Source organism: Aotus nancymaae, unplaced genomic scaffold, assembly GCF_030222135.1.
Source record: "Aotus nancymaae isolate 86718 unplaced genomic scaffold, 86718_ANA_hifiasm-v0.15.2.pri h1tg000028l, whole genome shotgun sequence".
Classification (NCBI taxonomy): Eukaryota; Metazoa; Chordata; class Mammalia; order Primates; family Aotidae; genus Aotus; species Aotus nancymaae.
The window spans coordinates 31,209,133-31,233,056 of NW_026988441.1; the positions used below are offsets into that span (position 1 = coordinate 31,209,133).

A 23,924-nucleotide genomic window follows, 5' to 3' on the forward strand; every position below is an offset into this window, starting at 1 on the left:
ACATATGCACATTTATGCACAAGTACGTAGTACACATTTGCATATACATACACACATGCACACCCACACTTACAATCATGTACGCACACATGCATATACACAATCACATGCACGCACACATACAATCACATGCACACACATACACACATGCACAGGCACACACATGCACACCCACACTTACAATCACACACACACATGCATATACACAATCACATGCACACACATACACACATATGCACACTTATGCACAAGTACGTAGTATAGTACACATTTGCATATACATACACACATGCACACCCACACACTTACGATCACATGCACATACGTGCACACACACTCCATATACACACTTATTACACTCACACATGCACAAGACACATGCACACACCTCTTCATGCAACACATGCACACTTACCTGCACACCTACACACAGTCACATGCACACACAGATTTACACTCTCACACAGACTCCACACATGCACACACTTGCACACACTCTGAAGGCGACCCTAAGCGGTGTGTGGTGCGGGTGTTCGGTGGTGGGAGGCGAGGGGCAGGCTGGTGGCCAGAGCCTGGCTCTCCTCAGGTCCGTGTACCTTCACAACAACCAGCTGAGCAACGCTGGCCTGCCCGCTGACGCCTTCCGCGGCTCCGAGGCCATCGCCACCCTCAGCCTCTCCAACAATCGGCTCAGCTACCTGCCGCCCAGCCTGCCGCCCTCGCTGGAGCGGCTCCACCTACAGGTAGCCCTGCTCTAGGTCCCACCCCGGGCCACACCCCCTTCACCTCTCCCCAGGGGTCCCCTCCAGTTCCTTGCTTTCCATCCTTCCAATTGCCCCTCAGAATTCCAGTGGTTGCAGTTATCTTTCTTCGAATCACTTTATTGGGAATCACTTTGAGCTCAAGGCGAGCTCCTGTCACTCCCTTACTCAAGAGCCTTCTGTGGCTCCCCGCTGCCCACATCCCAGACTAAAGTCTCATTCTCTTCTCCCTTCTCCAGAACAATCTCATCTCTAAGGTGCCCCGAGGAGCCCTGAGCCGCCAGACTCAACTCCGTGAGCTCTACCTCCAGCACAACCAGCTGACCGACAGTGGCCTGGATGCCACCACCTTCAGGTGCAGGCTGATGGGGGCAGCAGGGGCTGAGAATTTACAGTCAGGGGTCCCAACCTTGAGTGCCCCTCCCCTGGATGGCACCTAAGCCATGGCCTCATCTGGTGAGTGCCTGCTGCGCGCCAGGCTCGGCAGAGCACTGGGCAGGTGTCCCTGTTCCCCACAGCCCAGCAGTGACATCATAACTCTCACATGCATTCGCATCTTGGACCCAGGGCTGTACCCCAGTCATCCCCATAGCTGACCCTCAGGCTGGAATCTCCCTTCAGCACCCCAAGTTTACCTCCCACTCAGCTCTCTCAACGCATCCCTCCCAAGTTGAAATCTCCAGCTTAAATCTGTCTCAGGCCCACTCCCCAGCCTCCCCGGTGAGATCTATCACGCATCGGCTGGGCGTGGTGGCTCACGCCTGTAATCCCAGCACTTTGGGAGGCCGAGGCAGGTGAACCACCTGAGGTCAGGCGTTCAAGACCATCCTGTCCAATATGGTGAAACCTCATCTCTACTAAAAATACAAAAATTAGCTGGGTGTGGTGGTGCATGCCTGTAATCTCAGCTACTCGGGAGGCTGAGGCAGGAGAGTTGCTTGAACCCGGGAAGCAGAGATTGCAGTGAGCAGAGATCAGGCCACTGCACTCCAGCCTGGGCAACAGAGTGAGATTCCATCTCAAAAAAAAAATTAAAAAAATAGAGATCTATCAGGCATCCCACTCGGAGTGCCCCACCTGACATCGCCCCTCTCTCCTACTAGCAAGCTGCATAGCCTTGAATACCTGGATCTCTCCCATAACCAGCTGACCACAGTGCCCGCCGGCCTGCCCCGGACCCTCGCTATCCTGCACCTGGGCCGCAACCGCATCCGGCAGGTGGAGGCAGCTCGTCTGCACGGGGCACGTGGTCTGCGCTATTTGTTGCTACAGCACAATCAGCTGGGGAGCTCAGGGCTGCCAGCCGGGGCTCTGCGGCCGCTGCGGGGCCTGCACACGCTGCACCTCTATGGCAATGGGCTGGACCGTGTGCCCCCGGCCCTGCCCCGCCGCCTGCGAGCCCTGGTGCTGCCCCACAACCGCGTGGCCGCGCTGGGCCCCCGCGACCTGGCCGCCACGCCGGGCCTGGCAGAGCTCAACCTGGCATATAACCGTCTGGCCAGCGCCCGCGTGCACCGCCGGGCCTTCCGCCGGTTGCGTGCCCTGCGCAGCCTTGACCTGGCCGGGAATCAGCTAACCAGGCTGCCCATCGGCCTGCCCACCGGCCTGCGCACCCTGCGGCTGCAGCGCAACCAGCTGCGGATGCTGGAGCCCGAGCCTCTGACCCGCCTGGACCAGCTGCGGGATCTCAACCTGGCGCACAACCGGCTTCGGGTTGGTGACATCGGGCCCGGCACCTGGCATGAGCTCCAGGCCCTCCAGGTCAGGCATGGGCCGGTTAGCCACACTGACTGTCCCGAGGGCCCTTCCCTCCCCGTTCCTGCCCCACCGCGTTCCAAACGTTCTATTTAGGGGGTAAAGCAATCAGAACAAGAAAACGGTGACAGTTGGTTTAGAAGGTGATGAGGAGGCTGGGTGAGGTAGCTAATGCCTGTAATCCCAACACTTTGGGAAGCCAAGGCAGGAGAATTGTTTTAGGCTATGGGTTTGAGACCAGCCTGGGCAACACAGCAAGACCCTATCTCTACCAAAAAACATAGCCAAGCGTGGTGGTGCATGCCTGTAGTCCCAGCTATTCAGGAGACTGAGGCAGGAGGCTCGCTTGAGCCCAGAAGTTTGAGGCTGCAGTGAGCCGTGATCGGGCCACTGCCCTCCAGACCGGGCAACAGAGCAAGACCTTGTCTCTTGAGAAAAAAAAAAAAAAAGTGATGAGAGGTATGGTGCGATTCAGTGACTGACTCATCGAATCAAGGGGGGACCCGTCTGTCTGTGGCTTCCGGGAAGGGCCTTGGTTTATCTCTGCAGAGGGGAGGACTTTGGCAATCACAGGGGGGACGGAAGGGCCGGGCTGGTGTGAAGGGGGCAGGAGGGGACTCTCAAGCTCTCAAGGAGGGAGGCTGGCTGAGCCGGCTGGCCCAGGCCTGGGCTGCCACAGCACCGTCTCTGCCCCTGGCCCCAGGTGCTGGACCTCAGCCACAACGAGCTGTCCTTTGTACCTCCGGACCTGCCTGAGGCCCTGGAGGAGCTGCACTTGGAGGGCAACCGAATCGGCCACGTGGGCCCTGAGGCCTTCCTCAGCACGCCTTGCCTGCGTGCCCTCTTCCTCAGGTGCCCCGAGGGTGTCCGGGTGGGCAGAGGTGGGCAGGGGAGGACCTGGGAGGGTCACGACCACCTCTCTATACAGGGCCAACAGGCTTCACATGACGAGCATCTCGGCTGAGGCCTTCCTGGGGCTCCCGAATCTGCGCGTGGTGGACACGGCAGGGAACCCAGAGCAGGTCCTGATCCGGCTACCTCCCACCACCCCACGTGGACCACAGGCAGGGGGCCCCTGATCCTGGAGAGGCCCAGCAGAGCAGCCCAGACTCCTGGGGCTCTGCTGAGCCGTGGACTGAGGAGACGGCGCCCACAGGGGGCCCTCTGTCTGGCTCTCCTGGGTCTCCAGGGCTGGCCAAGGCACTGAGGCATGCAGCTGGCACACTCCAGGCTTGCAGACCCACACACTGCCCCAAACCCCCAACGCAGATGGACGCAGCAACAATAAAGCCAAACCCTTCCATACTCAACAGACTCAGCAGACTGGCGCCCTTCGCGGGGCTCTGTCCATGGACTCCTCCCCATGACCAGTCCAGCTGGGGAAACTGAGGCTCTGGGATGCTAAGTAGGTCTGGACTGGATTTTGAGGTCCTGAGGTACACAGTGGGGTCACCAAACAGCACCCTGTGTGACCCAGCCACGTGTGATTGCACAGATGCCCAAGGCTACCCGCTGAAAAAACATTGGGTGACAGATATAGGGACCCTCACATGTATCCCCCACACAGCAAGCATGGGAGTCAAATGCACCCTTCAAGGCAGGTGTGTGGTGTGGCACCCTCCTGTAACCCCAGCTACTCAGGAGCCGAGGCAGGAAGATCACATGACCCCAGGAGGTGGAGGCTGCAGTGAGCTGATTGTGCCACTACACTCCAGTCTGGGTGTCAGAGGGAAACCAGGTCTCTAAAAAGAAAGCACCTTTCGTAAGCACACTGCCCCAGCCTGGTTCCCTGACAGGCGCCTCCCTAACCACCTCCAGGGGAACTAGAGGGCGAGTGGGAAGACCTAGCCTGGTCACCGAGGGTCCAAGCAAGAAACACACAGGACAGAGCTGGGCGAAGTGTGGCCCTGGCTATTTTATTCCATGTGCTGGCCCTGGGGTCCCAGCTGGGCCGGGTCAGCGCCCCGGGGAGACAGTTGGGCCTGGCCAGCCCCAGCGGATTCTTTGGGGTCGAGGCCGGGGAGGGACAGGAAGTAAAGTGCTTGCAGGGGCCCTTGGGGCTCGGTCCCAGCCACCCTCCCTGCTCTGGGGCAGGCCAGAGGGCAGACACCCCTGGGCTGTGCAAACAGGACTCTCTGGGGCCCACCCAGCCTGGGTGAGGGGCACACGCTGGCTGGTGGGCATCCTTCCTGACCCCTGCAGCCATGGAGGCTCTGGCTGGGCTGGGGGCCCGGAAGAGGGGCGAGTCCAGAGCCGATTGTCCGCTGATTGTCTGCTTGTCTGGTTCGTGGCTGTGTCGGCTCTTCCTGGTGCCGGGGCCTGCTGCCCGCTTTCTGGGGGCCGCCTGCCTCGTGGGCTTCTCACCTGCGGAGCCGCTGCAGCTGGGGGAGAGGCCACTGGGGTCAGGGGGGTGGCCGTGACCACAGTGAGCGCCCAACCACCCCCATCTCCTGAGTCGCTCACCTCACTCTCCACCAGATTCCGCCTGTAGAGCGCCTCCTTTGCAGCCTCCTGTGGGGGATGGGCGTTCAGCAGGTGGTCCCTGCAGGCCCCGCCCTGCCTGCCACCCAGCGCCCACCCGGCTCTCGCCCAGCTCACCCTGCTGCCGTCATTGCCCAGGCGCCGGGCGGCCTCCGTGTAGAAGTGCAGCTGCCGCTCCAGCTGGGCTACGTATTCTGAGAATGGTGAGGGGAGTCAGGGTGGAGCCTCGCTGCCCCCAGCCCTCCTGGACTGTGCCCAACCCCGAGCCCCTCCCCCAGCAGGTGCCCCTTCCCCAAGCCCCTCTCCTACTGGATATCCATCTCTAGCCCCTCCCCCACCAGGTGCCCATCCCCAAGCCCCTCCTACCAGATGCCCATCTCTAAGCCCCGCCCCCACCTGATGCCCATCCTTGAGCCTCTCCCCCACCTGATGCCTATCCCCAAGCCCTCCCTCCACAAGGTGCCCATTTCCAAGCCCCTTCCCCACCAGATGCCCATCTCAGGACCCCTACCCCGTCGGATGCCCATGCCCCCCTGCTCCAGCTGTGCCCTCTGCCACTGGCTGCGTTGCATGATGTCCTGGTACTGCTGGGCTACTTCTGGGGGCACTGGCCGCCGCGCCTGCCTGAGGGCCAGGATCTGGAGGATACAGAGGGGCCTGTGAGGATCCTGCCTGGGCCTGCAGACTCCCCAGTCCTGCCCCACGGAGCCCGGTAGGATGGATACCCACCTTCCGCTCTAGACGCTCTTGGTCAAAGGCCAGCACACTGAGGCTATGCAGGGGCCTGGTTGATCTAAGGGGTGGAGGAAGAATAAGGGGCTGCAGAGATTCCCCCTGCCCAACCCTGTTAATTCAAAAGATGCACTGGGGATATGGTGGGTCTTGACCCAACCCGGTGTTGCTGATCCCAAAACCTAGTGGGGATGATGGCTGCACACCCAGGAAACTATGACACCTAGTGGTCAGGGAGGGCTTCCTGGAGGAGGTAACAGCCAAGTTGGGATCCAAAGAAGGAATCAGAGGTGGGCAGAGGAGCAGAGATCAAGGGTATGGGTAGGGGTGCTTAGGGGACTGGAACCGACAGAAATCCAGAGGCCAGTGAAAGTCCAGAGGCTATGAACCACAGGAGGAGTGGGGAGACAGAAGCCTGGATATATTGACAATGGTCAAATCACAAAAGGTCTTAAAGATGAAACCAAGGAGTTTACACTGGATCCTCTGGGAAAAGGGGTGCTAGGAAAGGTTTTGAAGCAGGGGAGAGACATGGTCCAATTTGTGCCTGGTGGGAAACTGTCCATGTGGGACTGAGAGGGGAAGGGGGTGTTCCCTCCAGCATGCCCTGGCCCAGATACCTACCTGTTCCCTGGCTCCCTTGCAGGGGCAGGCACAGGAGGGGCCTTCCCTTTGGGCCCAGCAACCTGCTTCAGAGGAGAGAACCAGTCGTGTGAGTCCTGGGCCTCTGAACCAAGCTTCCCTCCCTGAGGCTGCTGATGGGCGGGGAGGGGTCTCACTGTTGGCACAGCTGCTGGCACGGGGTCAATGACCAGCCACCTCTCTGTTGTCGTCTCTAACTGCTGGGCTGTCAGTGGCTCCCGAATCCGGACCATCACCTCCAGTCGCCCCCCTGTGGGCCGGCGACCATCCAGGACCTGGGTGGCGGTAAGGAGAAACTTACCCTGCTTCCTGTTGGAAGCAGGAAGTGACTAGAGACCCAGGGCCAGGAACAGGGAGAAGAAGAATAGTTTCTAAAATATGAGCCCATGGTATGGCTGAGACACCAGCTGACCATAATGGAGTGGGGCACTCCAAGTATTTAGGACTAGGCAGTAGGGGGGTCTAAGGCTCTGAGGGGAGGGGCTGGGTCAACAGAGGGGCCCATGGGGGGCTCAAGGCAGGCAGTGTGTGAATAACGTTAATGAGTAGCGTGGCCATACCGGAGCGTGCAGATGAATGTCCACCTCTCACCTCAAGGATCTCCCGGACCTCACACGCTGTCTCCAGTGCATCCAGCTTCAGCTGGGCTGTCCCCAGCACCCGGTCATTCTTGAACAGCCCCCTGTGTGTATGTGTGTGTAGTGGGGACAGGATGGTTGGTTGAGAGGAGCTCCCCTTGCCTGGAGCCCACCCAGCGGCTATGGCTCTCTCTAGCTCACCCCTTGTGAACCACTTCGAACTTGATGCCTTTGGTCTGGATGGCTCTTCGGAAGCCACGGTGGCTGCGGTTGATGCAAAGTTTGAACTGCTCCTTGAACTCTGCAGGGGGAAGGAGGGAGGGGGGTTGGGTGGGGTCAGGCCATGGTCTTACGTCCCTTCTGCTGCAAGGGAGTAGGGGTGGGGTGCTTCCATCCGAGGCTCACCAGGGGAGTCTGTGTTCTTGATCACACTGGTCTTGTCTTTCTGAGCTTCTTCCTATGACCAGAGAAGAGGCAGGAAATCTCAGGGGCCCGGGACTTGGCTTTGGCTTACTGAGGGCTGCAGCCCTCCCCTCCTCAGCGCCCCACGTACCACGTTGGGATAGGGGAAGTCAAATCGAACAAAGACATCCAGATCGCCAGGGGACAGTCCTGTGGGCAAAACAAGGGTCAGAGCTGGGCAGAGAGGGGGTCCCCATGACCCTGACCCCTACCTACAGCCCCCTCACCTGGGGGTGTGGGCAAGTTGATGCCCTTCACGATGAAGAGAAGCATGTCGTTGCTGCTGAGGTCAGGGAAGATCCTTCCAGGCGGGCAGGCAGGCGGGCAGGCAGGTGGGCAGGCGGGCAGGGAAACAGGCACTTCAGTCCCACTGCCCGCCTGCCTTCTCTTCCCCCAGTGGGGGCAGGGAACAAACCCTACCCTGGTCTTTGAGGGTGTCTCAGCTCCTAGACTAGAGTTCTCTGTTCAGGTCGGCAATGGATCACTTTTGGGCCCTTTCTTCAGTCTGTGTATATTTATTTGATACCTACTATGTCCCAGGTACCCTAGCTGCTGGGTGACATTCCCTTCACTTAATAGTTCTTGAATCCTACTAAGCACCAGTCTGTGCCCTAGCTGCTGGGAGATCTTCCCTTCATTTCCCAATATTTCTTGCATTTCTTGAGTACCTACTATGTGCCAGTCAGTAGGTCCTTCATTATATATATATATATATATTTTTTTTTTTTTTTTGAGACAGAGTCTTGCTCTCTCAGGCTGACGTGCAATGGTGCGACCTCGGCTCACTGCAAAGTCTGCCTCCCAGGTTCAAGAGATCCTCTTGCCCCAGCCTCCAGAGTAGCTGGGATTACAGGCGCCCACCATCACACCTGGCTAATTTTTGTATTTTTAGTAGAGATGGGGTTTTACCATATTGGCCAGGTAGGTCTCGAACTCCCGACCTCAAAATACTATACCCGCCTTGGCCTCCCAGCCTGGCCTCACTTAGTATTTTTTGAGTCCTACTAAAGCATCAGTCAGTGCCCTAGTTGCTGGGGGACCTTCTGTTCATTTCACAGTATTTCTTGAGCACCTACTATGTGCCAGCCAGTACCCTAGCTGCTGGGGATCTAGAAGTAAACAAGAAATACCCCAATCCTGTGCTCAATCTAGCTGAGTGGACAGACGAGCATAAGTACATGAATAGAGAAGCAATAAAGACGTCAGTAGAGAGGGAGAGTGAAGTGTGCTCAGAGGGGACTGGCTGGATAGACGGGGGCTCTCAGGGAAGGTGACATGGTGGTGACTCTAGATGTCGAGGGAGCTGCCACATGGAGACCTGGGGAAGAGGGTGGGGGCAGAGGAAAGAGCTGATGCAGAGGCTTGGGGTAGGAACACACTTCGTTTGTAGGAGGGACGAGAGAGTCCCGTGTGGCCAGGGCTGAGTGAAGCGGGGACAGCGGCAGAGAGGAGGCGACAGGGAGCCAGGCTGTGTGGAGACGGGGGAGGCAGGGTAAGGGGTGTGGGTTATCCCAGGGGCAGCGAGGAACCACTGGAGGGCCAGTGGCTACACCTAACCTCGTTTAGAAAGTGGAGAAAATGGCCGGGCGGGGTGGCTCACACCTGTAATCCCGGCACTTTGGGAGGCCGAGGCGGGTGGATCATGAGGTCAGGAGATGGAGACCATCCTGGTTAACATGGTGAAACCCTGTCTCTACTAAAAATACAAAAGATTAGCCAGGCGTTGTGGCACATGCCTGTAGTCCCAGCTACTCAGGAGGCTGAGGCAGGAGAATTGCTTGAACCCGAGAGGCGGAGGTCGCAATGAGCCGAGATCGCACCACTGCACTCCAGCCTGGTGCCTGGCAACAGAGCGAGACTCCGTCTCAAACAAACAAAAAAAAAAGTGGAGAGAAGGATCCCTACTCCTGGGGGCACAGGAAGACTTGAGGGTAGCAAGACCAACCCCCACCAAAGCCGAACTCATCTCTGGTCCACCACGGACTCACCCAGGCCCTGGGACAAGATACACTTTTGCACTCTAGATCTTTCTCAGTTGTGTCACTGTGACTGCACCCTCGCCACCCTTCACTTGTACCTCACGCCTGCCCAGGGCCTTTGCACGCTCTGCGCTCTTGCGCCCATCCAAACTTTCCTCCAGGTGTAAATCTTGTGCTGGCTTCCGGGGAGCACAAACCACACCCCCCACCTCCAAAGGGCCATCGGGGCCACGTGGCGGGGCGTAGATCGGGAGCCTTACTTGATGATGCTGAAGGTCCTTTGCTCAAAGCGGGCGGTGGGCGTGGGGAGCCCCCGGGCGAAGGCTTGCTTCAGAATGTCCATGCTCCGCTTACAGTCCTCCGCCAACTTCTCAAACCTGCCGGTGGGAGGGCCTGCTCATATCCCTGGCCCCGGGGTGGGTGGCTGGGGGTGCACATGTCTGGCACAGGGCGGGGCACTTACTTGGTGGTTTCAGTGATGTTGCCCAGGTGGGTGAATTGGTTTGAGTGGTTCAGGCACATCTGGGGGAACAGAAAGCAGTGCGGCAAGAGAAGGGAGGAGAGGGAGGAAGGAGAGGGGAAGGAGGAGAGGGAAGGGAGGATCACACCCCTGGGGGATGGGCTGGGGCCTTCCTGCTCACCTCATGCTGCTGCCGTATGAGCTTGGTGAGTTCACCATAGCGCCGGGCGGCCTCCTGAGACAGACCTGGGCCAGGCCGCTGGACCAGGGCAAAGTCATCCTTGTTGACGGGGGCAGGAGGCACCTGGGGAGGACGAGGCTGGTGGCAGGGGGAAGGGGGACAAGCGGAACCACCTAGGGCTCTGCAGAAATGTCGTCCTTCCTTGACAGGGGGAATTCCCCAACCACGGCTCTGTCATCCTTCCCTGGTCTTTCTTTTTTATTGAGATAGAGTCTCACTCTGTTGCCCAGGCCGGAGTGCAGTGGCAAGACCTTGGCTCATGGCAACCTCCGCCTCCCAGGTTCAAGCGATTCTCTTGCCTCAGCCTCCCAAGTAGCTGGACGTACAGGCACCCGCTACCACACCTGGCTAATTTTTGTATTTTTAGTAGGACATGGTTTCACTATGTTGGCCAGACTGGTCTTGAAAATTCCTGACCTCAAGTGATCCGCCTGCCTCGGCCTCCCTAATTACTGGGATTATAGGCATGAAAGACCACGCCCAGCCCCTGTTCTTTCTTCTTGATCTTTCCATTGTCCCACTTAACAAGAGCATCCTTCAGTCACCCCAGAAATCATGTATGGTGCTGGGTCTGGTGGCTCATGTCTATAATCCCAGCACTTTGGGAGGCTGAGGTGGGTGGATTGCTTGAGCTCCAGAGTTCGAGTAATCGTGTATGGAGCCCCTACTGTGCACCAGGGATGAAGAAGAGAGACCAAAATCCCTGCCCTCGTGGGGCTGACATTCTCTTTGGGGAGATGGCCATAATCAGAAGAAATAAGCAAATCATATGAGAGAGTAGAAGGGGACACATGCCACAGGGAGGCACAGAGTTGGGAGGAGGAGCAGAGGAATCTGGGATTTTAGACAGGCAGTTAGGGTAGGCCTCTGGGAGATGGTGAGGTCGGAGCAGAGACCTAATGAGGGGAGAGAGTGAGTCACATAGTTGTCTGTGGGAAAAGCATTCAGGCAGAGGGAACTGCATGTGCAAAGGCCCTGAGGTTGCAGAGTGACTGGTGTTTGAGGCTACCAGACAGCAAGGGGGAGAGTGATTGAGGGGTGGGTGAAAGAGACCAGACAGGCTGGGCACAGAGGCGCAAGCCTGTAATCCTAGCACTTTGGGAGGTCGAGGCAGGCAGATTGCCTGAGGTCAGGAGTTCAAGACCAGCCTGGCCAACACAGTGAAACCTCATCTCTACTAAAAATACAAAAATTAGCCAGGTGTGGTGGCATGCATCTGTACTCCCAGCTACTCTGAAGTCTGAGGCAGGAGAATTGCTTGAACCTGGGAGGCAGAGGTTGCAGTGAGCTGAGATTGAGCCATTGCACTCCAGCCTGGGTGACAGAGTGAGACTCTGTCTCAAGACAAAACAAAACAAGAGAGCAGGAAAGGGAGGTGATGGGGCAGATGGTGCAGGTCTCTTGGGCTATGATAAGGGACTGTATTTATTTATATGTTTCTTGTGGTCTCTCAATTAGCTATCCACTCCATGACAGTGGGTCTCACTGTGTTTCCCAGTCTGGTTTTGAACTCTTGGCCTCAAGTGATCCTCCCACCTAAGCCTCCCAAGTAGCTGGGATTACAGGTGTGAGCCACCGTGTCCAGAGTGTAGATCTTGCCTTTTTTGCTCAAGATCATGTCTTCAGTGCCCAGCAAAGACTACATGTCCCAGGCTCCTCTGAGGGTAAACGTAGCCATGTGACTTAGTTTGGGCCAATGGGAGGCAAGCAAAAGTGATGTCACTTCCTTGAACTGGGTGCCCTTTGCTGGGTATTACTCTATCACATGAGGAATCCTGGCTGTGTTTCTTTGAGGTGGGGGTCACCATCTCCACTTCCCAAAGGAGAAAAATGATGCTCAGAGAGAAAGGAATGGTCTCGCCCAAAGTGGTGGAATCTAAGTGTCTCCCCAAATCTGATCCCATTCCCTTCCCTAGTAATGGAGCTCCAGCTGATCACACTGTGCACCAACAAGAGACTACATGTCCCAGGTTCCTCTGCAGCTAAATATGGCCATGTGACTTAGTTCTGGGCAAAGGGAGGCAAGCAATAGTGATGTCACTTCCTTTAAAGGGGACTACTATCTCTGCCTCTTTCTCTAGTCCTTCTGACAGGATCCACTTGGATCATGTGGACCAGGATGACCTCCTAGGGTGCACCAAAGCAATGAGATGGAAGGAACTCAGGCACTGGAGGACCTCCCATTGCAGAGCCCAGACTGCCCTGAGTGGTTCAGGCAAGAAACATAATAAATGTCTGTCTCGTTTCAGCCACTGACTTGGGAGGACCTATTTGTTACAGCAGCTGGACCCTGACTGATACACTTCAGTTCGCATGGCTGCTAAGGGGCCAGGAGCCTGACCGGTGGTGGATGCCCAGGCAGTTCCCACAGGCCCGGAGCGTTCACCTTGGTGATGTCCACAGGCAGACCGTTGCGGGAGGCCTCCAGCATAGGCTCCAGTCCCTTGGCCTGGCGTAGGTGCATCTTGGCGCCCTCCACATCGTTTTTCTGCTTGGCTCGCAGCGCGGCCTGCAGGAGCTGCTTCTTGCGGCCCTCTAGGAAGGCCAGCTGCTGCTGGGCTATGGGCATAGGAGTCGCTACAGGTGCTGCTCAAGCCACAGCCAGGCAACAGCTGGGACAGGGAGGGGGTGCCTACCTCTGGTGGATGTGCCTTTGGGGGGTACTTTGGCTGCTGGGGCTGATCCCGACTGGGAAGCCCTTGAGGCTGGGGCTTTGGGCTGGGCTGTGGGGGCCACAGGGCTGTTCTGCTGTGGAGGAAGGAACAGAGAGGATGTCAGAGACTTCCTAGCACCTGTGATGAGTGCAGTCCCCAAAGATCAGGGTCTGATGCTGACAACAGTGGTCACTTAGTGGGATCCCAGGACTTTGCTTTGGGGCCATGCCCCCTGCCTCACTCAAAGTCTCTGGCCCCAAACACCTTTTTTTTTTTTTTTTTTTTTTTTTGAAACACAGTCTCGCTCTATTGCCCAGGCTGGAGTGCAGTGGCATGATCTTGGCTCACTGCAACTTCCGCCTCCTGGTTCAGACAATTCTCACCAAACAAATACCTGTTTGTTTTTTTTTAATTGTCTTAGAGACAAGGTCTTGCTCTGTCACCCAGGCTGGAGTACAGTGGCACAACCATGGCTCACTGCAGCCTTGAACTCCTGAGTTCAGGCAATCCTCCCGCCTCAGCCTCCCAAGTAGCAGGGACTACAGGTGAATGCCACCATGCCTGGCTAATTTAAAAAAAAAATTTTTGTAGAGACGGGTGTCTCACTGTGTGGCCCAGGCTGGTCTCAAACTCTTGGCCTCAAGCGATCCTCCCACCCTGCTTCCCAAAGTGCTGAGACTACAGGTGTGAGCCACTGTGCCCGGCCCCAACCCTCACACCTTCTTAGGCACCTCATCCTCTTCATCATCTGGGCCTTCATCCTGGTTGGCCAGCTTCATGGCGGTCTCCAGGACACCCACCAGACTCTGCTGGGTGGGCTTGGTGGCCTCCAAGCCCTGGATGGGGGGAAAGCCTGGGCGGCCGGTTGAGGCCTGGTTATTGTGTGGTCAGGATGGAGACCTACCCACGCCATTATGGTGGAGATACAGATTCCTCCCCCACCTACAGAGTCTTGGACCTTTATTTTTTATTTCTTAAAATTGTTTTTTATTTTTAGAGAGAGGATCTCGTTCTGTTGCCCAGGCTGGTGTACAGTAGTGGGACTACAGCCGTGTACCACCACACCAGGCTAATTTTTAAATTTCATGTAGCCCCAGGGTCTCGCCGTGTGCCCAAGATGGTCTTGAACTCCTGGCCTCAAGTGATGCTCCCCTCTCAGCATCCCAAAGTGCTGGGATTACAGGTAGGAACTGCTGTGTCCAGCCAGTTTGCCAATTTCTATGGTGCAAACACTTACGTCATATCCAGTGTCAAGCTCCCAATTAACAAGTTTACAAAACCCCTGAATATGTTGCATTCAGCTCCCTGAGCCTGTGCCATGGGGAGTAATAGCATCTGCCCAGGCTCAGAGGCTGGAGGAACAGGAGTTGGGGGGCACAGCCTGCTGGGGGCGGGGCCTACCTGGGGGCACGGGCAATTCAGCAACATCCACGGCTCGGCCAGCCTTGTGAGCCCTGATGGCATCTTGGTATTGCTGCGAGGGCCACAGGTATTAGGGCTTCCCGCGGAAGAGCTCCAGGGCTGCCCCCTTGCCCCACCTCCCCCCGAGTCCCCAGGGCACCTTAACGATGCGCTCGTGCATTCGAGCTTTCCGCTGGTCCCCCTTGCTCTTGGCCTGGGCTGCAGCCACCTGGTACCGCTCCATCCGCTGCTCCAGCGCCTCCAGCAGGGTCCTCGGGGGTGAGGGGACCTCTAGGCCGGACAGGGGAGCAAAGTTAAGAGTCAAGGGACAGGTAGACAGTCTGGCTTCAGCCTGCCCCCCACCCCAAAGGGTCCCCGAACCTACCTGGCGTGGAGGGCGCCGTAGTGGGAGTCGGAGGCTGCGACGGTGGTGATGGTGGATCTGGGGGCAGCTGGTCTGGGGACAGAGAGGTCCAGGCCAATGAGGGGCTTGCTTGCTGCACCCCCCACAAGCTGGTCTGGCAGCATCAAGGAAACCTTAGTGTATGCCTGAAACCATCCCAGCCAGCGGGCATGGCAGCGTCCTCACCGGGTGGAGGGGGCAGGCAGGAGAGGTCCACGGGCTCCCCCCGGCTCAGGGCCTCCAAGACAGCATCAAAGCTCTGGGAGAAGGAAGAGATTGGAAGCGGAGGTGCAGTTGGAGGCTGGGACCCCGTGGGGAGCCCCCCAGCCCTGCCATGTCACTGAAGAATTCCAGCCCCCTCCCTTCCCTTTGCACCATCTTGCTTAATCCTTTTCCAACACATGTGCCCATTTCACAGGGGGGTAAACTGAGGCTCCAAGACTTATAGCAAACTATCACTAGGGAGCGACCAAGCTAGGATGCGAATTTGGGTCAGCCTGACCCAGCAAACCAGGTGCTTTCACATGGGGCCATGTGGGAAGCATCCTGCCCCATCCCTCCAGTCCTATTCGTCTGGCTGGATGCACCTTCGCCACGCGGAAGTGTCTGGCGGCAGCAGCGGTATCTCCCTGCTGCTTGGCATGGAGTGCAGCCAGCTTGTACTCGCGCTGGCGGCTCTGCAACTGGGCCAGAGGGCCTGGGCTGCAGGGACCTGGAAGAGGGAACAACGTACAGGAAGCCTCCAGGGCCTGGGCCAAGTTCACCGTGTAAACCATTTTTATTTAATGTCATTATTTTTCCTTTTTTGAGAAGGAGTCTTGCTCTGCTGCCCAGGCTGGAGTGCAATGGCACGATCTCGGCTCACTGCAACCTACTCTCTCCTGGGTTCAAGTGATTCTCCTGCCTCAGCCTCCTGAGTAGCTGGGATTCCAGGTGCCCGCCACTGTGCCTGGCTAATTTTTGTATTTTTAGTAGAGACGGGGTTTCACCATCTTGGTCAGGCTGGTCTCGAACTCCTGACCTTGTGATCCGCCTGCCTCAGCCTCCCAAAGTGCTGGGATTATAGGCATGAGCCACCATGCCTGACTCACTTTTTAAATATATCCTGGGACTCACTTTTAGCAGTTGGGAATTTTGGGTCTTCTCTTATTTCCATCCACGTCCCTCACAGAATTTTATGCTAACATGACATAGCTGTGTGTTTGAAAGTCTTTTTTGCCTACCCTATTGTATATTTATACAACCAAAATACATTTATGCAGTCTGTTTGCAAAGTTGCGAAACCCAGTATTCAGTGCTTTTTAAACAGAGTGTTAGTTATAGTTTCAAATAATATGCTCAATATGTTTTCACGGGAAGTATCTCAGAGTTTAAAGTTAGTTATACATGCAATTCTTAGTATAAAATAACACAGCATAATGAAGACACCACCCAGTACCTACAAAATCTGGAAACACCCATAAAATAGCACGCAGTATCCTTTTTTCATACTAACAACTGGACCCATTGCTTTCAGCTTAGGCTACTTCCCCAAACATTTGGAGGTTGAAGGGACACACCTTTGACATTGTATTGGTTTTATTTCCTGTGATCATAAATCTTTCCGTGTTAAAAACAATGTGTTTTTCCAGGATGAATTATTATTACATTTATTATTAATAGCATGGAATTGGGCAGAACCTACATCAAACTTACTTTTGTTTTAATTTTTTTTGGAGACAGGGTCTCATTCTGTCACCCAGGCTAGAGTGCAGTGGTGCGATCATAGCTCACTGCAGCCTCAACCTTCCAGGCTCAAGCGATTCTCCCACCTCAGCCTCCCAAGTAACTGGGACTATAGGCATGCACCACGATGCCTGGCTAATTTTTAATTTTTTGTATAGATGTGGTTTCCCTATGTTGCCCAGACAGATCTTGAACACCTTGGCCTTACACAGTGCTGGAATTATAAGTGTGAGCCGCCACACCCGGCTGAGCTTTTTGGTTTTGTTTGTTTGCTTGTTGAGATAGAGTCTCGCTCTGTTGCCTAGGCTGGAGTGCAGTGGCGCAATGTTGGCTCACTGCAACCTCTGCGTCCCGGTTCAAGTGATTCTCCTACCTCAGCAACCCGAGTAGCTGGGACTACCAGCATGCGTGACCACGCCCAGCTACTTTTTGAATTTTTAGTAGACACGGAGTTTTACCATGTTGGCCAGGACTGGTCTTGAACTCCTGGCCTCACGTGATCCACCTGCCTCGGCCTCCCAAAGTGCTGGGATTACAGGCGTGAGCCACCACACTGAGCCCCTGCTGAGCTTTTTGATAGTTTTTGTATACCAAGAGTAAAATTCTGCCAGAAATGCACCTCTTGCTGACATAATTGGACAGAGTAAGACTCCATCTCAAAAAAAAAAAAAAAACAAAAAACCTCTCTGGGTATCTGTGTCCTGCTTGGGAGGTATTCATGAACTCCAGGGGCATGAGGACCCCAGGACTGAAGATGTTAAAGATATCTCACAATCAGGGCACAGCCTGCACCCCCTAGAGCAGCCTCCTGCTGCACGGCCCACTCAGATCCCACATCAGCCCTGCCCTGCCCACCACCTACCTGGGGGCATCTGGGGCTGAGCTGAGCCTGGAGATGAGGCTGGGGCGGAGGGAGGAGGTCCCTCCAGGGTGACCCTGGGCTCCAGGGCTGATGCGATTCCAGGAGCCAGCTGGGTGGGTGCAGGGCTGTAGCTAGATGTGGATGCCGGGCCTCTGCCTATGGCCACTGGCGGTGGGATGTCCGCTTCATCAATGGCATTGCCCTTCCGGACGGAGGCCAGCAGGTTTTCCAGTGTCTGAGACAAGGTGTGAGCATTGGTTTGGGAGAAGCCAAGAGCTTGGTGTGGGGATCGGGGTGGCAGGGATCCCTGTACCTTGTCCTCTGCCCACTCACTTTAAGTCCCCGGTCATAGCGCCGCATCTTGGCGCTGTCTCCGGCTTGCCTGGCGCTTTCAATTGCTGTCTGATAGAGTGCCAGCCTCTCCTGCAAGGTGGCCTCCAGCCCCAGATGGGGAGCCTCAGGCTTCAGCTGTGGGAGGGACAGGGGCACAGTCTGGGTGATGACCCCACTTGGGATGCCTCCATCAGCCCCTTCTGTGCTAACAGCCACATGTCACCCCTGAACCAGCCTCCCTGCCCCAGTGAGGCAGAAATCATAGTCCCCATTTCCCAGTGGAGGGAATGGGGTTTCAGAAGCGTCCTATTACCGCCTGATGTCAGTCATGATGTGGCTGTGAAGGACAAGAGTGAGCTGGGCGTGGTGGCTCATGCCTGTAATCCCAGCACTTTAAGAGGTCAAGGTGGGTGGATCACTTGAGGTCAGGACCAGCCTGGCCAGCATGGCGAAACCCCATCTCTACCAAAAAATACAAAAATTAGCCAGGTGTGGTGGCACACAGCTGTAGTCCCAGCTACTCCAGAGGCTGAGGTGGGAGGATCGCTTGAACCTGGGAGACAGAGGTTGTGGTGAGCTGAGATGGTACCACTGCACTCCAGTCTCCGTGACAGAGCAAGACTCCATCTTGTAAAAAAAAGGGTAGGCCTTGAGCCCTGGGCCGTCCGTTCGGTTGTGGTTCAAGGGAGTGGGGCCACCTGAACTGTACCTGGGCCACAGGAGGCGGGGTCTCTGAAGCCTTCTGCTCCTCTCCAAGGACCTCATTTAGCTCCGCCTGCAGGGACACATGGCCGGGTGCAGGACATGAGGGCCTGCTGGATGGGGGCAACGGGATAAGAGCCCCCACCCTGCCCTCAGTACTCACTAGCAGGTCATCATCAGCCTCTAAGTCGTCCTCGTCCGTCCCCTCCTCCTCATCCTCATCCGGGTCTCTCATGCACAGGCTGGCCATCTTCTCAATGGCCTCCATTGGCAGGGGACCTGGCGGCAGGGAGATGCCCCAGATGGACCAGGGTCATCCATCAAGAGCCCCCATTTCCCATCCCGGACAAGCTAGGTGATTCCACCTCTCGCCGACCTCCCCATTTCATTTCTTCCTTATTCAGCCTCAGGTCTGGGGCCTGGCTACCTGAATCCAAAACCCAGCTCTGCAGGCCAAGCATGGTGGCTCACGCCTGTAATCCCAGAACTTTGGGAGTCCTAAGTAGAAGGATCACTGGAAGACAGGAGTTCGAGACCAGCCTGGCCAACATGGTGAAACCCAGTCTTTACTAAAAATACAAAAATTAGCCAGGCGTGGTGGCATGTAGTCCCAGCTGCTGGAGACGCTGAGGCAGGAGAATCGCTTGAACCCGGGAGGTGGAGGCTGCAGTGATCTGAGACCGCGCCACTGCTGCACTCCAGCCGGGGCAACAGAGCAAGACTCTGTCTCAAAAAAAAAAAAAAAAAACAAAAGGCCAGGTGTGGTGGCTCACATCTGTAATCCCAGCACTTTGGGAGTCCAGGGTGGGTAGATCAGGAGTTCGAGACCATCCTGGCCAACATGTGAAACCCGTCTCTACTAAAAATACAAAAGTTAGCTGGGCATGGTGGCGCACGCCTGTAATTCCAGCTACTTGGGAGGCTGAGGCAAGACAATCGCTTGAATCCGGGAGGCAGAGGTTGCAGTGAACCAAGATTGTGACACTGCACTCCAGCCTGGCAACAGAGCGAGACGCTGTCTCAAAACACACACACACACACACACACACACACGCCCCAAAAAAAACAACAAACCCAGCTCTGCAACTTTCTTGCTGTGAGACCTTGGGCAAGTCACTTCACCTCTCTGGGCCTCAGTTTCTCCCTCTGTGACACAGTGATAAAAACAGTTCCTCCTTCATAGGGAAGTTGGAGCACAGAAGGGCAATGGAGCTCTTAGAACAGCACACTGCCGGTATCTTGTTATTATTTAAGTTGTATCCTATAAAGTTGCCTTGAAGACTAAATTAGTGGCTATGGGACTGTTGCTCCTAGGGGAAATTTCAGCTTAGGTTCCCATGAGCCTCCAGTCATAACCTTTTTTTGGAAACAGGATCTTGCTCTGTCACCCGGGCTGGAGTATGGTGACCCGATCAGAGCTCACTGCAGCCTCAAACTCTTGGCCTCAAGTGATCTTCCTGCCTAAACCTCCCAAGTAGCGGGGACTACAGGCATGTGCCACCACACCCAGCTCTGGCACAACATTTTTTTCTTTTGTTTTTTGAGATGGAGTTTCACTCTTGTTGCCCAGGCAGGAGTGCAATGGTGCGATCTCGGCTCACCGCAACCTCCGACTCCCGGGTTCAAGCGATTCTTCTGCCTCAGCCTCCCGAGTAGCTGGGATTACAGGCATCCGCCACCACACCCAGCTAATTTTGTATTTTTAGTAGAGACGAGGCTCCTCCATGTTGGCCAGGCTGGTCTCGAACTCCTGACCTCAGGTGATCCACCTGCCTCAGCCTCCCAAAGTGCTGGGATTACAGGTGTTAGCCACCGAGCCCGGCTTGGTCACAACATTTTAATCAACTGATCAATACAAAACCTTGCTCTGTATGTTTCTATTTGAAGACAACTTACTGAATCTATATCGTTAATTCATTAACTTTGAACTCACAGCCAAGAGCACAGTAATTCATGCCTGAATGAAGAATGATCCCATCTCTTTTGTTTTGTAGAGATGGGATCTTGCTCTGTTGCTCAGGCTGGAGTGCAGTGGCGCAATCTCCACTCACTGCACCTTCTGCCTCCTGGATTCAAGCGATTCTCCTGCCTCAGCCTCCGGAGTAGCTGGGATTACAGGCGTTCACCACCAAGCCCAGCTAATTTTGGTATTTTTAGTAAATACGGGGTTTCGCCATGTTGGCCAGGCTGGTCTCGAACTCCTGGCTTCAAGTGATCCCCCCACCTTGGCCTCCCAAAGTGCTGGGATTTTTACAGGTGTTCGCCACCAAACCTGGCTAACTTTTGTATTTTTAGTAGAGACAGGGTTTCGCCATGTTAGCCAGGCTGATCTCGAACTCCTGGCCTCAAGGGATCTGCCTGCCTTGGCCTCCCAACGTGCTGGGATTACAGGTGTGAGCCACTGCACCTGGCTGACATGAGCTTATTACGTGACAGAGGCCCCAGGTGAAATATGGACTCCAGAAGATTAACTCCTATAACATAGTGATTATCCCAATTTTACAGATGGTGAAACAGGCCAACGCACGTGATATGACTCATCAAGTCACATGGCCAGTAAGTGGCATGGAGCTGGGGTTCCAACTCTCAGTGTGGGCCCAGAGTTGATCTTGACCCTCTTACCCAGACTGTGGGCTCCAGGAGAACAGAGGTCCTCTCTGTCATCTTTCCCCTACCTACCCAGTGCCCCCAGTTCAGCGCCCAAGCCACTTGCAGGAGATGAGAAAATGTTCCGAGGGTGTGTTAACCATCTCACCTTTGCCTTTGAGCTTCTCCAGGGCTGGGGGTTGGCCCCCGACCAAGGCCAAGAACTCGGCCTCCAGTTCTTCATCATTAACTCTGTCCTCAGGGATCATCAGGCCATCTGGGGAGAGGTCAACCAGCAGGCCCAGCTGGGGGACAGCAAGGGTTCAGTTAGACCTTGGGATGGACCCAGCCATGACGGACCCAGAGTCCCTTAAAGGTCTCCTGGGGAAAGCCGCTTCTCTGTCGAGTGCCAGGAGGCTGGAACAGGCCCAGAACAGGTGTTCCAAGACAGGCCAGGCCCTCTGGCACAGTTCAACCTGGGGCAGCGGGCAGGAGACCCACCTCCCTGCTCTGAATCCCCACTTATGATGTGCTGCTGAGCTAAGTTCAGTGGGAAAAACAAGCCCCTAGGTGCACGCAGTGGCTCATGCCTGTAATCCCAGCACTATGGGAGGCCAGGGTGGGAGGATGGCTTGTGTCTGGGAGTTACAGACCAGCCTGGGCAATGCAGTGAGCCCCCATCTCTACAAAAAAATTTTTAAAAATTAGCTGGGAGTGGTGGTGTGTGCCTGTGGTCCCAGCTACTCAGGAGGCTAAGGCAGGAGGATCATTTGAGCCTGGGGAGGTCAAGGCTGCAGTGAGCCATGATTGAGCTGCTGCACTAGGCCTGGATAAGAGAGTGAGGCCCTATTGAAAGAAAGGAAAGAAAGAAAGAGGGAGGGAAGGAAGGGAGGGAGGGAGAGAAGCAGGCCCCACACTTTGCCCAAAGCAAAGCTACTCTGTACAGTTGGGCTTTTCTTTCTAGCATCCTCAGCACAGGGGGCTGTGTGGGAAGGTCGGAGCTTCAAGAGCAATTAGAAGCCCTGATGGACAGAGCCGGGCGCGGTGGCTCACGCCTGTAATCCCAGTACTTTGGGAGGCTGAGGTGGGCGGATCACCTGAGGTCAGGAGTTCGAGACCAGCCTGGCCAACATGGTGAAACCCCACTTCTGCTAAAAACACAAAAATAAGCCGGTTGTGGCAGCACATGCCTTTAATCCCAGCTACTCGGGAGGCTGAGGCAGGAGAATCGCTTGAACACAGGAAGTGGAGGTTGCAGTGAGCCAAGATTGAGCCACTGCACTCCAGCCTGGGCAGCAGAGCAAGACTCCGTCTCAAAAAAAAAAAAGAAGGTCTGACGACAATGTAGGAGTTGTAAGTGGGGTCCTTTCCTATCTTGGTTAATGACCAATCATAATGTGATAACACTGTGTTTAACTATATGAAACTGCCTTTCCTGTAGGTAGAAAATGGCCAAATATTGGCAGTTCATGTATGGCTCTACCAACTAGTAATAATGATAATGGTAACATTTATTGAATGTTATGTGCTAGCACTTTCCATAAATTATCTGTATGAATCTTTACAATTGTCCTGTAATGTAGGGTCTCTTGGAGGTCTCCATTATTTATTTATTTATTTTGGGAAAGAGTGTCACTCTGTCACCAGGCTGGAATGCAGTGGTGCGATCTCAGCTCACTGAAAACTCCACCTCCCGAGTTCAAGCGATTCTCCCACCTCAGCCTCCCAAGTAGCTGGGTTTACAAGTGCCCGCCACCACGCCCAGTTAATTTTTGTATTTTTAGTAGAGACAGGGTTTCACCACCTTGGTTGACCAGGCTGGTCTCGAACTCCTGACCTCAGGTGATCTGCCTGCTGTGGCCTCCCAAAGTGCTGGGATTACAGGCGTGAGACACCGCACCCGGCCTCCATTTTTCATTTTTATTTTAGAGAAACAGTCTTGTTCTGTCACCCAGGCTGGAGTACAAGTAGTGGGATCACAGTTCACTGTGGTCTTGAACTCCTGGGCTCAAGCGATTGTCCCTTCTCAGCCTCCCAAGTACCTAGGACTACAGGCAAATGCCACCATGCACAGCTAAAATTTTTTATTTTTTGTTGAGATGGGGGGTCTCACTTTTGCCCAGGTGGGTCTCGAATTCTGGCCTCAAGTGTCTCCTGCCTCCGTCTCTGCTACTGAAGTGCTGGGATTACAGAGGTCTCCATTTTACAGATGAGAAAGCTGAGGCTCAGAGCTGTGAAGTCAAGGGTCCAATATGCAGAGGCCAGGAGGGAACTTCAGGTCAGCCAGACTAATAATCTCAACGGCAAGCTATGTCCTGGGCTCCTTCCATCAAAAATGAGGAAAATCAAACTTCCTGGTGCCTGGGGCAGAGGAGTTGGGAAAGGGAGAAGGGGCCCAGACACAGTGCCATGAGCTTATGGCCGCAGCCCTGGATTTGAGTTTAGCTCTGGCCAAGCTGTTAATCCCTATGACCTTGGGCAGATATCTTCACGTCTCTGAGTCTCAAAGTCCTCATCTGTATAATGGAATAAAAAGAGTCTGACAGGGCCGGACCGATGCAAGACTTTGATGTGCCAAGTCCGAGGACTGCCCCTCCCTGACTGGAGCTGCTGCGGCAACAGGTGGCCCCGAACCCGGGGCGGAGCCCCAGAAGCTGGGGAGCCAAGGCCTGTAGGCCACACTTGTTGGGGGGTGGTGGTTGGAGTCTCACTTGGGACGGGCGGGGACCGGGGCTCACCTAGGGGGCGGAGATCGGGCTTCCCGGGGGGGTGGGGCCCTTCCCTGAGCGTCTGTATCGGGGGTGGGGAGGGATCCTCAGGTCGGGCCGTGGGGCGCAGACTCACCTGGCGGGCGGCCGCGGCGCCTCTGCCCGGGGGTCCTGGGGGTCCTTTCCTCTTGTGCATCTTCCGGGCTGGATGCCCGGACCACCGGCCCCCAAGCCCGGCCTTGCTCTGCCTCCTTCCCCGGGCCCTGTCGCCGCGCACGTGCCCTTCCTGAGTCCTGCACCCCTTGTCAGCGCCCCGCGGCCGTCGATCCCGAGCCCTCGCCTCCCTGCTTGGCCGCCGCACTTCCGCCTCGGGCCTCGGGCGCCGCAGCACCGGAGCGCGGCCACTAGACTCGCCGGGTCCACCGCGCCGAAACTACAACTCCCGAAAGACAGTGCGAG

The 23,924-nt window shown here is 55.8% G+C and overlaps 2 protein-coding genes across 5 annotated transcripts in view; one reads left to right on the plus strand and one right to left on the minus strand.

Moving 5' to 3' along the window:
* PODNL1 (podocan like 1) overlaps nt 1–4,112 on the plus strand; it is a 20,017-nt gene extending 15,905 nt beyond the window's left edge. Inside the window, exons 6-10 of one of the 2 annotated variants that reach the window (XM_012457820.2) lie at nt 587–743; nt 1,001–1,116; nt 1,865–2,522; nt 3,220–3,368; nt 3,445–3,785. In XM_012457820.2, coding sequence (XP_012313243.2) covers nt 587–743; nt 1,001–1,116; nt 1,865–2,522; nt 3,220–3,368; nt 3,445–3,595 — 1,231 coding nt within the window. In that variant the 3' untranslated portion in view covers nt 3,596–3,785. Of the gene's footprint in view, nt 1–586; nt 744–1,000; nt 1,117–1,864; nt 2,523–3,219; nt 3,369–3,444 lie in introns of both variants that reach the window. The other variant, XM_064381770.1, reaches the window with a different exon arrangement.
* Nucleotides 4,113–4,414: 302 nt separating this feature from the next.
* CC2D1A (coiled-coil and C2 domain containing 1A) lies at nt 4,415–23,902 on the minus strand. 3 transcript variants are annotated; one of them, XM_012457824.2, is made up of 29 exons: nt 23,602–23,902; nt 20,927–21,062; nt 18,335–18,450; nt 18,179–18,244; nt 17,470–17,604; nt 17,137–17,371; nt 15,137–15,261; nt 14,736–14,808; nt 14,532–14,603; nt 14,307–14,437; nt 14,147–14,219; nt 13,465–13,598; nt 12,728–12,839; nt 12,478–12,650; nt 10,032–10,154; nt 9,854–9,912; nt 9,651–9,767; nt 7,639–7,712; nt 7,503–7,561; nt 7,355–7,406; nt 7,151–7,250; nt 6,963–7,053; nt 6,509–6,646; nt 6,354–6,415; nt 5,727–5,790; nt 5,509–5,635; nt 5,115–5,191; nt 4,980–5,027; nt 4,415–4,897 (listed from the first exon to the last, which is right to left on the minus strand). In XM_012457824.2, exons 1-29 carry the CDS (start codon nt 23,659–23,661, stop codon nt 4,877–4,879), a joined length of 2,853 nt encoding a protein of 950 aa, XP_012313247.2. In that variant the 5' UTR covers nt 23,662–23,902; the 3' UTR covers nt 4,415–4,876. The 3 variants fall into 3 exon arrangements, with proteins under 3 accessions (XP_012313247.2, XP_012313246.2, XP_021530567.2); XM_012457823.2 differs by having other exon boundaries at nt 6,354–6,418; XM_021674892.2 differs by having other exon boundaries at nt 4,484–4,897; nt 6,354–6,418; nt 12,728–12,836; nt 23,602–23,755.
* Nucleotides 23,903–23,924: the final 22 nt, after the last annotated feature.

Bases quoted from the DNA above. Each gene is read 5' to 3' on its own strand.
- CC2D1A (XM_012457823.2), bottom strand. From the start codon at position 23,661: ATGCACAAGAGGAAAGGACCCCCAGGACCCCCGGGCAGAGGCGCCGCG. The intron at 15,262-17,136 runs GTAGGTGGTGGG...TCCCTCTTCCAG, and splicing joins TCAGCCCCAGATGCCCCCAG to GTCCCTGCAGCCCAGGCCCT. The intron at 7,407-7,502 runs GTACGTGGGGCG...CTCTGGTCATAG, and splicing joins ACTTCCCCTATCCCAACGTG to GAAGAAGCTCAGAAAGACAA.